A 13,920-nucleotide genomic window follows, 5' to 3' on the forward strand; every position below is an offset into this window, starting at 1 on the left:
TTTTATTAGCCTGAGGTAAACTATTAACTTGGGGTCGTTTAGTACCTCTACGTCTGATTGTGACATTTTGAAACCCAGCATCACTATCCTCAGCACCAGAGTTCATATTATTATTGGAATCTTGAATTAAACTAGGAAATTCAATTTTATCAACATGAGAAACAGAATCTAGATTTGAGTTACTTTCAATTTTAACATCTTTATCTGAATTAGATAACTGAGAAATAGGAATGCCCACCCAGGGTTTAGAAACAGATGTTTTTTGTAAAATGATCTCAGATTCACTAGGAGTTGAACATTTTTTCATTTTAGAAGGAGCCAACACAGAATTATTAAAAGGTAATTTGTTTATTTTTTCATTCAGTGTAGATATTTCAATGCTGTGAACATCAAGTCTTTGCAACATTTTATTCTGTTGTGTAGAAATCATGTCCTTTATCTCTTCCTTCAAAGTATTGAAATTTAATTTAATAACGTTTTCAAAATGAGGAATTTTAGTCAAATTTACACTTGCAAACATGGGACATTTATCCAGACAGTTCTCAACTTTTAAATGATTAAGAACTGTAATACAAGCAATTAATTTATCACGCCTATGCAGACAGCGTGAAAAATTTATCAAATTTATCAATTTTTAAATTATCCAATTCAATTTTCAGTAGTTTTAAAGCAATAGCAAAATCGTCATTAGAATAAAACTCCGATACATTGCAAATAAATGTTTCACTATTAAATTGTAAAAAATTGTTCGACAAAAAATAGAGAACTTCGCTCACAACAACCGTTCGCGCCGCCATTTTTTTCATTATAAAGTATTTGAAAGCATAAATTGTTCAAGTAATAATGAAAGTAATACACAGACACACACATCTCAAGTATGCCAACCCAAATATCAATCAAACTGGATAATTGGCACGCCATTCGTACCTCATCTCAAACTCAATAGTGAAACTTGTCAAACAGAACTTTAAATTGATTTTTTTATTTTGCACCCACAATTTCCTGTGATAAAGTCAATGAGGGATAGGAAAGATGTTATAAGGAATGGATATGTTTGGGATGGATCTGGCAAGTTGTGCATAGATGAGAAGGAAAAAGCTCAGGTGTGGAAAGCCCATATGGAAAGGTTGATGAATGAAGAAAATGAGTGGATTGGAGATGTGGAATCCGCGGTCACACACGGACCCATAGAGAAGGCGACGATGGAGGAAGTAGGGAAAGCAGTTAGAGAAATGAAACTAGGTAAGGCGACAGGGGTTTCGGAAGTGGCGGCGGAACATATAAAGGCGAGTGGGGTGATAGGAATTGAAGTTATGATGAGTATTGCTAACAGTATGTTGGACGATGAAGGTATACCTGAGGATTGGCGACATAGTGTGTTGGTGCCGTTGTATAAGGGCAAAGGAGATGTGAGAGATTGTGGGTCATATAGGGGTGTGAAATTGCTAGAGCATGGAATGAAGGTAGTGGAGAGGGTGCTTGAGAGAAGGTTGAGAAATATGGTGACAGTTAATGAAATGCAGTGTGGGTTTATGCCTGGTAGGGGAACGGTGGATGCGTTGTTCATAGTGAGAATGTTGCAGGAGAATTATAGAAAGAAGAAACGAAGATTGTACACGTGTTTTGTGGATCTAGAAAAGGTTTTCGATCGAGTACCGAGGAAGGTCATTGAATGGGCGCTGAGGAAGAAAGGAGTGAGTGAGAGACTTGTTAAAGCTATGATGCAGCTGTATGAAGGGGCGAAGACAAAGGTGAGGGTCGGAAGGGAGATGTCGGACGCTTTTAGTGTTAAGGTAGGAGTGCATCAAGGATCAGTGTTATCACCGTTTTTGTTTGCAATTGTGATGGATGTTGTGTGTGGAAACATAATGGAGGGGTTGTTATTTGAGATTTTGTATGCAGATGATTTAGTCTTGATGGCTGATAGCATGGAAGAATTGCAGTTAAAATTTGACAGATGGAAAAGTGTTATTGAAAAGAAAGGGTTAAAAGTTAATATTGGTAAGACGAAGGTAATGGTGAGTGGGGAAGGTGGGGAGCAAGTGATAATTAAAATAGACCCCTGTGGGGTATGTGACAGGAGAGTGAAAGCTAACTCGGTATTGTATATAGAATGTCAGAAATGGGTGCATAAGAGATGTAGTGGTGTGAGGGGGGCACTGAAAAAGGTGGAAGGCACGTTCAAATGTAAGAAGTGTGTTCATGGTGTGATTAATAGGACGGACTCAAGGACGGGGTTGAGTGGTGGTATTGAAAGAGTGGAAAGCTTTGTTTATTTAGGGGTTAAGCTGAACGCGGATGGAGGATGTTTAAACGCTGCTACGACTAGAGTTCGTTTGGGATGGATGAAATTTAGGGAACTTGGTGGGGTATTGTGTGGAAAGAAATGGCCAGTGAAAATGAAAGGGAGGGTATATAAAGCTTGTGTGAGAGCAGCGATGGTATATGGTGGTGAAACTTGGGTGTTGAGGAGAGAGGAGGAAAGTGTACTGCAGAGGGCTGAAAGAGCTATGGTGAAGATGATGTGTGGGGTTAAAGTGAAGGATAGGAGGAGTAGTACAGAGCTGATGTCGAGGATGGGACTGAATGAGGACATTGTGACATTGATAAGGAGATCGAGATTGCGGTGGTATGGACATGTGTTGAGAAGGGATGAAAGGGTCGGGATTAGGCGAGTGTTGGAGTTCGAGGTTGAAGGAGTGATAGGAAGAGGTCGTCCGCGACTGGGATGGAGAGAGCAGGTGGAGAAGGACAAAGTGAAAGCAGGGTTGCGTGATACTGAGGCGAGTGACAGATGTGAATGGCGTCGAGGGGTATTTCGGTTTCATCATAGGTAACCAAACGGCAACCCCCGATCTCGGGGAAAATGTCGTCTAAACGTGTGTTGTTGTCTGTTGTTGAATTTCCTGTGATAAAGAATTCCATATAGGTATAGTTCTGTTAACAAATGCCATTCAACAGAAACCACCCTGTTGAAGGTACTCTCAGATGTATGTGAAGCGGTTGATGATGGAAACATTGCCATGATTGCATTACTAGACGTTAGTGCGGCGTTTGATAGTGTCCATTATGAGATTTGATTAAATCGGCTCAAAATATCGTACGGTATAGATGGATCAACTCTAGATTGGTTCTCGTCGTATCTGTCATCAAGAACCCAAACGGTGGTTGTGGGTGTTAACTGATCAGATGTCGCAAGTTCAGGATTGACTCGCGGGGTTCCGCAAGGTTCCGCAGGGATCGGTTCTCGGGTCGTTGTTGTATGTGTTGTATGCGGCTGATATTATTATGGTTGTTGAAGAAGTTGGACTTCAATGTCATTTATACGCAGACGACATTCAGCTATATGGTTTCTGTCAGTGAAATCATCACATGATTTTCGGCAAAGGATGTCGAACACAAAAGACATTGTTGGTAAATGGATGTCTGCTAATAAACTGGGGCTGAATGTTAAAAAAACTCAACACATCTGGCTTGGTACTCCACAAAGATTGAAATTGATGAATGATGCACCGGTTCACTTGATTGAACAACTAATACCGGTATCAAAGTTACATGGACATCTTAGGTCGTCGGACCATGGGGATCTGGTTATTCCGTCCTTTAGTTCTTCAAAATATGGACGGCGGAAATTAGCTGTAATGGCTTATGAAATTTGGAACTCATTTCCTGTACAGTTGCGGGATGGTTCCATCACAGATCGGCGGCTGTTCAAAAAAACATTGAAACATCATTATTTCAACATTGTACACCAAAGGTCTGAGGTCTTTCGAGAGAGGCGCTATACAAGTTCTGATACTGATATTAACTCATGTTTGTTCTAACCATATTTCGTTCTAACTTTTTATTGCTTTTTTTTTAAACAAAATAATCAAATCTCCTCTAATAATACGAAACTTTAGTGTGGATATATTTAAAAACCTCAGCTTTTATTGTATTTCATACCACGACATTCATACAACAATTTTTTTTTTTTTTTTTTTATTAGTCTTTATTATTGCAGCTCTGACATACGCAGAACCACTTACAATGTTACAGATATATATTATCTATATATCTTTTATTATGTTCTAAATATCTTCATCCATTTGAAGCAGCCATCTTCGCCACAAAGGCTGTTCATCCTTTTCACACGACGTACACATGTATTTATGTGCACGCGCAAGCACCGCATCATATACGCTGAGTATATGATAGCCATTGAGATATTTGACACAGCGAGCATTTGAACCACTGAGCCATCTCGCGGCCAACATGCGACGACTTACATTGTCTACCCATTTACCAGCTTCGAAAGGATGGACGGCTGGGTTGACCGGGGGTCGGCTACCCGGATAAACCTGCAGAAATTGCAGAGTTCAAACCCGGGTCGTGGGAGTGGTAGACGGACACGCTAACCACTCGGCCACGAGACCCCAATTCAGTAACTTTTTTCTGAACTTCTTCATTTTCCCAATCAAACCAATTTGCCACGGTGACCATATACTGCAGATGCATAATCTAGTTTTGAGCTGACCATAGATTTATATAAAATAAAAAATGGATAAATAAATAGCTTGTTTGAGTTCCTCATCGTCATTCATTTTGTGCTCGTTGTTCAGGCCGATGTTTTCAATCATAAAATTAGAAATTTATTATATTCTGCTCCTATAATTCTTTTGATTATAATTATATTGTAAATAAACTGCTCTCTAGTATTGCTATCATCTAATTTTTAAGAGATCAAGACGGCCGATTTAGGTTTTTATCGCGGGTGCGGTGCGGATGCAGATAATGAGCAGTGCGGACGTGGGCGGTTGCGGACGTTAACTCTGCAGATGAGGGTGGTTGCGGTTTGGAATTATTTTCTCTGCTTGGGGTTCTAGTATATAGCAATAAAATGAATAATAAAAATATTAGTAACAAATGTAAATTCTGCACATTCAACAATCACAACTTTACACTACAATAGACTCATACAACTTTTTGTCTTATGTTTTTTGTTTGTGTAAGATTTTACCTTATTATTCCATTTATAACAAATTGGCTTGTTTCACATAGTCACGGTGTGGCTGAAAGTTGCTATTATTGTACCATTCCAAATTTCAATTAAACACCACTTGTACCACGTTAATTCATTAATATTATTTATTTATTTATTTATTTATCACAACTGACCAGAGGGCCACAACGGACTTACCCAATCAGGAAGAAAAAAGGAATGTTATAAAGCTAGGCAATTGGCAAACAGATAAAAAGATCAACACAAAAAAAAAACAAAAAAAGAAAACATTAAACAGAAAGTTGCATAGTTATTCCTAACATTGTCACTAACACATAGATCGAAAAATAAGTAATTTTTAAAACGTTCGGTAGTGTTTGAAATACATACGAACATCAGATAATGTTAAAAAAAACCATTGTTAAACAAAATACATAATATATTCCATCAATAATTGGTTGATATATGAAAACAAAAATCAACAAATAAATTTAATGATCAATTGTTAAAAAACGCTTCAAATCAACAGAGAGTAGTTTGCGTCTAAAAACATCATAAGTTGGAGATGAGACAACTTAATCCGGTAGTGCATTCCACACTCGGACTACTCTGTTGAAGTAGAAATATTTGGTAGTATTATCGCTTGAGTTGCATTCACGAAGTCTCTTGCCATGACCACGAGTTGACAAATAATGAGATGGAACAAAATTATCTTTCAAATGTTGAACAGTGAGATTGTTAAGTATCTTGTATAATAAACATAAATCAAAAATCAATCGGCGATGTTCCAATGTTTTTATTTTGACAAAGTGTAAACGAGACAGATACGGAAGATGGTGGATTGAAGCAATGGCCTTAGTGAATTTCCTTTGAACTTTTTCGACATTAATAATTTGATATTTATAGGACACCAGACAGTTGAGCAATATTCTAGTAGAGGACGGACATAAGTGCAAAAAGCCTTGTTGAGCAAATCTTTATCCTCGATGTAAAGCATTTAATAATAAAACGAGCACGGGTAGAAGATTTATGCGCAATGTTGTTAATATGTTGTTTAAAACTTAGTTTATTATCAAATATTACCCCTAGACCTTTAAATATTCGACAGGTGTCAGAATGTGATTATCAATCACATAGTGATTTATGGCAGTAACATTTTTTGAACATGGCAGAAATGAGCAAAGAGAACATTTGTTAGGAGAAAGCAGTAGTTGCCATCTGATGCTCCATGCGATAACATCGTTGATGACCTGTTGCAGTTGGAATGAATTTGATGAACCGGCATACAATTTGATATCATCAGCAAAAAGCAGCATAGAGACATGTTGAGATGAAAGGCAGTCTTCAATATCATTGACGAAGATGAGAAACAGGGTGGGTCCCAGAACGCTACCTTGGGGTACCCCACTTGTTACTGCAACTGGACTGGACAGTTTATTTTGAATCTTGACTAACTGTGGACGGCCAATGCCATATGCTTTTAGCTTACAGATTAGCTTTGTGTGCGAGACTGAGACAAAGGCCTTTTGAAAGTCGAGATAGACTATGTAACATCTTTCCTTTCTTTGGCGAATTAATAACAGATCGCTTAGAAATTTGAGGAGGTTAGTAGATGTTGATCTGGCAGGATCAACCACGAAAATGACATGTTTTTAAATATAGCACTCCAGATCCTAACCTTCTGCGAGAGTATGATGTCCAAGTGATTACATCATTTTAAAAAAAAAAAAAAAAAAAAAAATAAATAAAAAATATTGTTCCGGTCTGCTTTAATTGAATTTGTACGTGGCTACGTGTTATTTTTGAGATTAATCTTTTTTATTAAATTGATATTAGATTTTTAAATAATGATTATTGGAAATATTTAAACGTAGCGTTTTTCCAGTTTTTTTTTATTGTTATTACAATTAGGCCTACTATTATTATCACCACCACTACTAACATCACCATTACTATCAACATTACTATCAATATTTTTATTACTATTATTATTATCATTGTCATTACAATTATTTACACCATTATTTTTGCCATTGTTATTACCATTACCATTATTATTATCATTACTATTATTATCACCATTATTACTATTATTATCAATTTCGTTACCATTATCATTATTATTACCACCATTATTATCATCACCACCATTATTGTTATCATTATTGCTACAATTATTATTACCATTATTGCTATCATCATTATTATTATTATTATAACTATTGTTATCATTACTATTATCACTACCATTATTATCATCGCTATTATTATTAATGTTGTTGCCGTTATCATTACTGTTATTATTATCATTATTATTATAATTATTATTATTACTAAAACCATTACGATTATCATTATTAAAATTACTATTACCATTATTATTAGCATTATTATTACTATTACCATCATTATTATCACCACCACTATCATTTTTATTATCATTATTATTACCAGTACCATTACCATTACCAATATTATTATTACCATCAATATAATTGTCATTACCATTATTATTACCATTATTAACATTATCATAATTACCATTATTATTACTATTTTTATTAAAATTGACATCACCAGTATTATTTCACTATTATTACTATCATTATTTTTATTATTAATATTATTATTCTCACCACTATCATTATTATTACCATCACTATTATTACTGTCATTAACCACAGCAAAATTATTATTATTGCTGATATTACTATTTGTATTGTTGTTATTATTATTATTGTTAATTTGGAGACTGGCTATCAAGGGTTTTGAAAACAGTTTGTTATTGACATAGCGATACAAATTTTTAACGTTCGTTTTAGACAACAATTGGTTTTCTTTATTTTTGCGGTGTAGATTGGCTAAGTTGGAGCAGTAACAGGAAATCCTCAAATATTGTTCTTTATCAACTGGATTTGAACTTGTTCTCCATTTTCTCCAAATATAAAGTTTAGTTTTGTATAATAAGCGAAGTGCCCTAGGAGCTTGATGTTGCGACGGTGATAGACTGCGTCCAATTTTGGGAACAAAAATCGATATTGCGTGGTTGATTATTTGTTCGAATGTGTCCCAAAACATATTGACATTAAAACAGTGCTGAAAATGATAATTTCAATTTATATTAGACAAATAATTATTTATATCATTATAATTAGCACTGTTAAAATCATAGGAGTACGTTTTGATGAATAGGTTGACGTCTGGTGGGTTGTTGAGGAAACAGTTGATTTGAAAAGTGATGTTGTTGTGATCACTTGAGGCAAGCGGACTGATCATCTCTAACTCAGCCAGCAAACTGGAATCATCAGAAAGTACCAAGTCTAGGACATTTTGACCTCGAGTGGGCTGATCGACCAGTTGTTGCAGACCAAGTTCATTAAAAAGTTGAATAAATGAATTATAAATTGAGTTATTTGGTGAAGAATAATTGGTCCAGTTGATGAGTGGGAGATTGAAGTCACCTAACAAACAGTTGATATGACCTCTACACAGCTCTCTAATGCATTGTATGCTATCAGTGGCATTATCATCAGCCGACCTGTCAAAACCACCAAGGCGATAGTATGATATGAAGCGGTGATGCGTAGATGATATGGTAACATCAATAGATACTATTTCGATGTGCGAGTATTTAGTTGGTATTATGACCTTTTTGAAAGATATTGAGTTTTTTATGACAAAGCCCACGCCTCCACCACGTGATCCACGATCTTTTCTAACAAAAACGTATCCGGGAGGTAAAAACAAATTGTCACAATCATCTGGAGAGAGCCATGTCTCAACAACAGCAAAAAATATCCGAATCATAATCCGATAAAAATAAAATTAAGTCATTCTTTTTATTTTGTAAGCTTCTGACGTTAGTTGAGGCCAGCCGAAGAGGCCTGATCCTAACGAAAGGGCTGTTCTTTGTCAGCCTCCTCCGCTTTAGATTTGTCACCGGCTAATTTGGCAAGGCGTCGTGCCTGGCGCTTGATGTAAGCTTGTTCCGCCTGTCTTTTTGACAAATCAAAGTTTATAAAAATATTCCTCGTATCAGGCTTTGAACGTAGGATCTTAAGAGGATATTAAATTATCTACTGCCGATGATCCGGACAAGGTAACATATAGTTTTGAGCTGCCAATACTACGTGTTTTAACCACCTGTGGTTTGATCGCCAGATGTTTCTTACAGAAATCCAACACAATATCTCTGATTCCTGATTGCTCCACAAGACCAGAAATGATCACGTTATTGGCTCGGCGTTCCTCATCTTTACGCTCTCGTTCAACTATCCTCAGAGCCTTGGTCATTTGCTCAATCATTGGTGTCTCGTTGAGCCTCAATACCTGTTTCTGACACTCAGAGACACTGGTGGTCAATGTGGACATAGTATTGTGAAGTTGACACATTGAATCAGTGACGGCGTCTGACATACTTCTGACCGCTCGCTCGAAGCTATTACTGAGGACCTCCATTCGCAGCAATGTTGATTCAAAAAGTTTGCTCATTAAACCCTCCGAGTTAGCCAGTGATTTGCGCAAATTTTCGTTTGACTTTTCAATAACCAACGTCAGGTTGGAGTCAAACTTTTCAAATATCTTGTCAAGACTGTTGTTGGACAGAGTTATGACTTTTTCAAGGTTTTCGTTAGATTTCTTAAGCAGATTGTCGAAACACTTCATGGTGTGATCGTTTGACTTATCTAGTATTTTGGCCACAATACTTTCAAATGACTTGATGGGGATTGATGTTTGATGTTTAGTTGATGCCATGATGATACATATCAAAATTAGGATGTTTTAAACAATATTTTCAACGTTTAATTATTTAGTTCAGTTTAATAGTCGGTGAAAAAAAAAAATAAAAAAAATTTAACGCAGCGCAAAGCAATACAGAAATTCAAAACAAACAATACAACTTTGGAGACTATCCTATAACACAACTATATCTTTTACGTCGAGTAAACACTATTTATAATTGAATTTAGATAAACTGAAATAAATAAAACTAATTTAGCCGCAATTAATTAACTAACAAAAAATTATAACATTTAATGCAGCAAAACTCTGTCTATTTGACGAACCCAAATTCAAGAGAAAAATTCGAAAATATCCAGCAAAGTTGAGAAAAAATACAGAGAAAACGAAATTACGACCAATTTCAATTAAGAATACACACACATATCATACTTATTATCACACTTTTCATGGTCATCCCAATTTTCTCTTATTCTTGTTTGTGGAGAAGTGATTAAATTAAAATAAAGACAAATAATTTGTAATTTTAACACAGCACCCATACCTTAAAAATTTTTATGAGTTTTATAAAAGTTTTAATTAAGTTTTATTTATTTGTCTTTCACTGAATGTGTCCATAATCGTAAATTAGAAAAAGAGGACCACGGACTAAAAAAAGTAAATGTTTGACAAAAAAAGAGGACAAAGAAAACAATTTTTTTAAAAAACAATTTTCTTCAATAAATGTCACCATATACATACAAATTAAAAATTGAATTAAATACTCTGTTATTTTGATTAATATACTTAACAATAATAATTAAATAACGTTGGTTTATTGTTATCGATTTATATTTTTATTCATGATACTTATCCGAATTTGACACTTTCTTTAAAATTTCATCGGACTTTTTTACTTTCCTGTAAAAATCACTGCACGATACATTTTTGTAATTACAGTTTATCATTGCTAATGATTCGACGGTTGAAAGTTTTAAGTGGTTGCGCTTGTCCGTCCATTGAGATTCCAATAAAGAAAATACTCTTTCAGTGTTTGTATTATGCCCTGGGATGGCGAAGAAAAACGAACAAATTTTTTTCAGTTCTGAACAAAATTCTTCATTTTGTTTTTCATCAAAGTATTTTACCCACTTGGAAACGCAAAGGAAGTCTGAAGAAAAAATGTTATTTTTCCAAAATGCTCTCAAATTATGAAATTGGTCAAAGCATTTGTTTTCGTCCACAACAATTTCTTTTTAATTTAAGAAAATCAGTGTGTTTTCAACATCACACCATTGTGGTTCATTTTTCAACAACATCCACTTAAATTGTCCATTTTTCGAGATAGAGCAATGAATTTGAATAAGTATCTAATACATTACTTTTAAAATGTTCAGATTCTTTTTCAAATCCTTCATAATCATTATTGAGTCTAAACCGTTTTTTATGTCAAAAAGGCAAAAACTGACTATCAATTCTATTCTCCAACATTTCTTTCAAGTTTGAAAGTAAATTAATTACTTCAAAAATGGAATTTTCTTCTTTCTCCAAACTAGCATTTGTTCGATGAAAAATTTGCATAAAGGATTGCACAAATTTTAAATAAAAAATAGTAAAATAAGATTCAAATTTATCTTTCAAAAATTTGGGACATTTGTATTGGGAAAGGAAATAAGATGTTTCGAGCAGTTTCTGAATCATTGAAGACTTCTGAAATCAACTTCGTTGTGCAATCAGTTGAACGAAAACTTTGATGGTGTTTGACAGTGTGAAATGCGAAAACACATTCAGCGGCAGACACCCTCCTGTCCAAATCAGAAAATTTAATTATCACAAAATTTTCTATCGGCGATGAAATTTCACCTGATCTCACGAAATGCTTATGTTTTTTATTATCTAAATGCTGTTCAATATCAAATTTTCCTTTGTTAGCTAGTATAACCTTTGAGTTACATACCGTACATAGCACTTCCGATAAATTATTTTGGTTAATTATTTTCATAAATTTATATTTATTTTTAAGTTCTTCATTAAAAATACATTTTCTTTTTGGCATTTTAAAAGTTAATATAAACAAAAAATATTAAAATTGTTCTCGTTAAATTTGAACTAAAATAAACTAGCTTTATTAAAAAGCAAACATGCAACAAATAATGAATTAAATTAAAATTATAGAATTTTTTCAAAAATCTCTATGGAAACAGACTCAAAATGTTTACTCACGTTTGCCGCTTCTGCAAAAGAAGCGCTATACAATTTCATAATATAATTTTAATCTTTAGATTTCTGACATTTTTCAGAATAAATTTTTACAAAAGAAAACATTTAATTTAAAAACTTATAAGAATATATATTCATTCTGGATAACATTAACAAAGAGGACAAAAGAGAACATTTGCAAAAAAAGAAAGAGTAAAAAATAATTCAATGTAAAAAGAGGACATGTCCTCTTTTTAAGAGATGCTATGGACACCATAGTCTTTCAGTGAGTTGAATTATCATAGAATTTTCTTGACGTTCAATTTCTGGTTTTTTTTTGCCAAATAAACCAAGTTAGCCATTATTTGGTAGGATATTAGCTTTGGCAATGATGTTATTTACTTCAACAACTGATTTCACCTGATGCTCATACCATTTATCGGATGCCTTCAATTCCAGGTGCTTCAGCAATGTCCAGTGTGTTTAACTGGCTACTTTGTTCTGACGATATTCTTTTATATATATTATATTATATTCAGATGTTCTTTTTCAGACAATATTTTACGACTTGAATTAATATGATAAAAAGCTCTTCACATTCATGACACGATCAACATTTGCTATCCACTTCCTGTATTAAAATATTTTTTGTTATGTCTTGTATTTAAAGCTTGGTCCTGAGTAGCTATTGGCGAACTTTCTATTTCACCTTCCAAATTTGAGGTTTTGAGCCAAGGAAGAGTTTATTCTTGGTTTATAAAAAGTTTAGTATCGACGTTGTGCACAAACTGACCATGAAGTTGTTTTTGCTTATAAAGCTGAAGCTTTTCTATATTCATTTTTTTATTCTCTATATCATCACACTTGTATTTTTATAATTATTTTTTTGTACATCTTGGTAATGGAGTACATTGTTTGGTTGTTTTCTTGTTGCTCAACTAGATTTATGTACTTATATTTGTTTGATTTTAGATATGAGTTTGGTTAGATGATTGTTAATTTATTATTATTAACACTATTTCTATTTATTACTATAAATTATTATCAATATTATTACTATTAAATTTCTTAACAATTACGTATAAATAATCTAAATATTTGTGAACCGTTAGATTTATTATTATTAGTGTTATTATTACTATGAAAAAAGNCTCGTTTCATCTTCATTCTCACTTTTTTCAAAATTAGACATTGTTTACTTGTTCCTAATTGATGATGATCCACCTGCTTTTTATTGGTGATGTGATGTGGTCCCCTTTTTTTCTTCGAAATTGGTTTAGTTGATTTTTTATCATTTGATGATTTCAAGGCAGCCTTATATGGAGAACTGGTTATGATAGTAGCTGATAAAGCTATACCTATCTGTCGTAACCCCATTTTTAGCGGTCCCAATTTGTTTCTCGGCATGATACCTAAAAAAATATAAAAGGATGTATTATGGAACAGTCTGTTTCATATTACCACCAATCGCCATTTTAAAAACAAGTCCAATAATTACAATTTACAAGTATAATTTTAAATAACTATTCAAGAAATTTTAAAGTTTAACATATCTTCTAAATGACAAAATAAATAATTATATATATTATTTACTCATATAAATACAAAAAAATTTAAATCTTACCTATCAAAATGTTTAAACAACTTCGGAAACAATTTTGTGTAATTTGCAGAACGCATTTAACCTAACAATAACGCCAGCTGTTTAGAATGACCAAAGACTATTTAATCTTTATAATTAAAACAATTATAGATAGGTCATAACAAATCTTCATGGAAAAAATTGTGGTTTCATATTACAACCCCGTTTCATAATACCACCTTCTTTCCTATGATTCTAATAAATTTGCCTTATGAATTTGGGTGATAATTCTATTTTTAATAAATAGACGTTCCAAAAAATTCTAGTAATGAAAATTTAAAAAACAATTTTTAAATTGATTAATTTAGTAGAATTTATACAATACCGTATATATATAAATATATATGAATATTCACCCAGTACAGAGATGCCCCACCAC

At 33.6% G+C, this 13,920-nt stretch overlaps 3 protein-coding genes across 3 annotated transcripts in view; all 3 read right to left on the bottom strand.

Annotated features, from left to right (window-relative positions):
- The window catches only part of HELRODRAFT_164184 (hypothetical protein), a gene marked incomplete at both ends in the record, with an annotated part of 4,656 nt that extends 208 nt beyond the window's left edge, over window positions 1-4,448 (bottom strand). Inside the window, 2 exons of the mRNA XM_009029190.1 lie at window positions 29-445; window positions 4,365-4,448. Coding sequence (XP_009027438.1) covers window positions 29-445; window positions 4,365-4,448 — 501 coding nt within the window. The remainder of the gene's footprint in view (window positions 1-28; window positions 446-4,364) is intronic.
- A 4,423-nt stretch (window positions 4,449-8,871) lies between these two features.
- HELRODRAFT_164185 (hypothetical protein) lies at window positions 8,872-9,736 on the bottom strand (the record flags this gene model as incomplete). Its single annotated transcript, XM_009029191.1, has 2 exons — window positions 8,872-8,973; window positions 9,125-9,736. 2 exons carry the CDS (start codon window positions 9,734-9,736, stop codon window positions 8,872-8,874), a joined length of 714 nt encoding a protein of 237 aa, XP_009027439.1.
- Window positions 9,737-10,557: 821 nt separating this feature from the next.
- Window positions 10,558-13,306, bottom strand: HELRODRAFT_164186 (hypothetical protein; the record flags this gene model as incomplete). Its single annotated transcript, XM_009029192.1, has 3 exons — window positions 10,558-10,952; window positions 11,564-11,668; window positions 13,099-13,306. 3 exons carry the CDS (start codon window positions 13,304-13,306, stop codon window positions 10,558-10,560), a joined length of 708 nt encoding a protein of 235 aa, XP_009027440.1.
- Window positions 13,307-13,920: the final 614 nt, after the last annotated feature.

This window comes from Helobdella robusta (assembly GCF_000326865.2).
Source record: "Helobdella robusta unplaced genomic scaffold HELROscaffold_6, whole genome shotgun sequence".
Lineage (NCBI taxonomy): Eukaryota > Metazoa > Annelida > Clitellata > Rhynchobdellida > Glossiphoniidae > Helobdella > Helobdella robusta.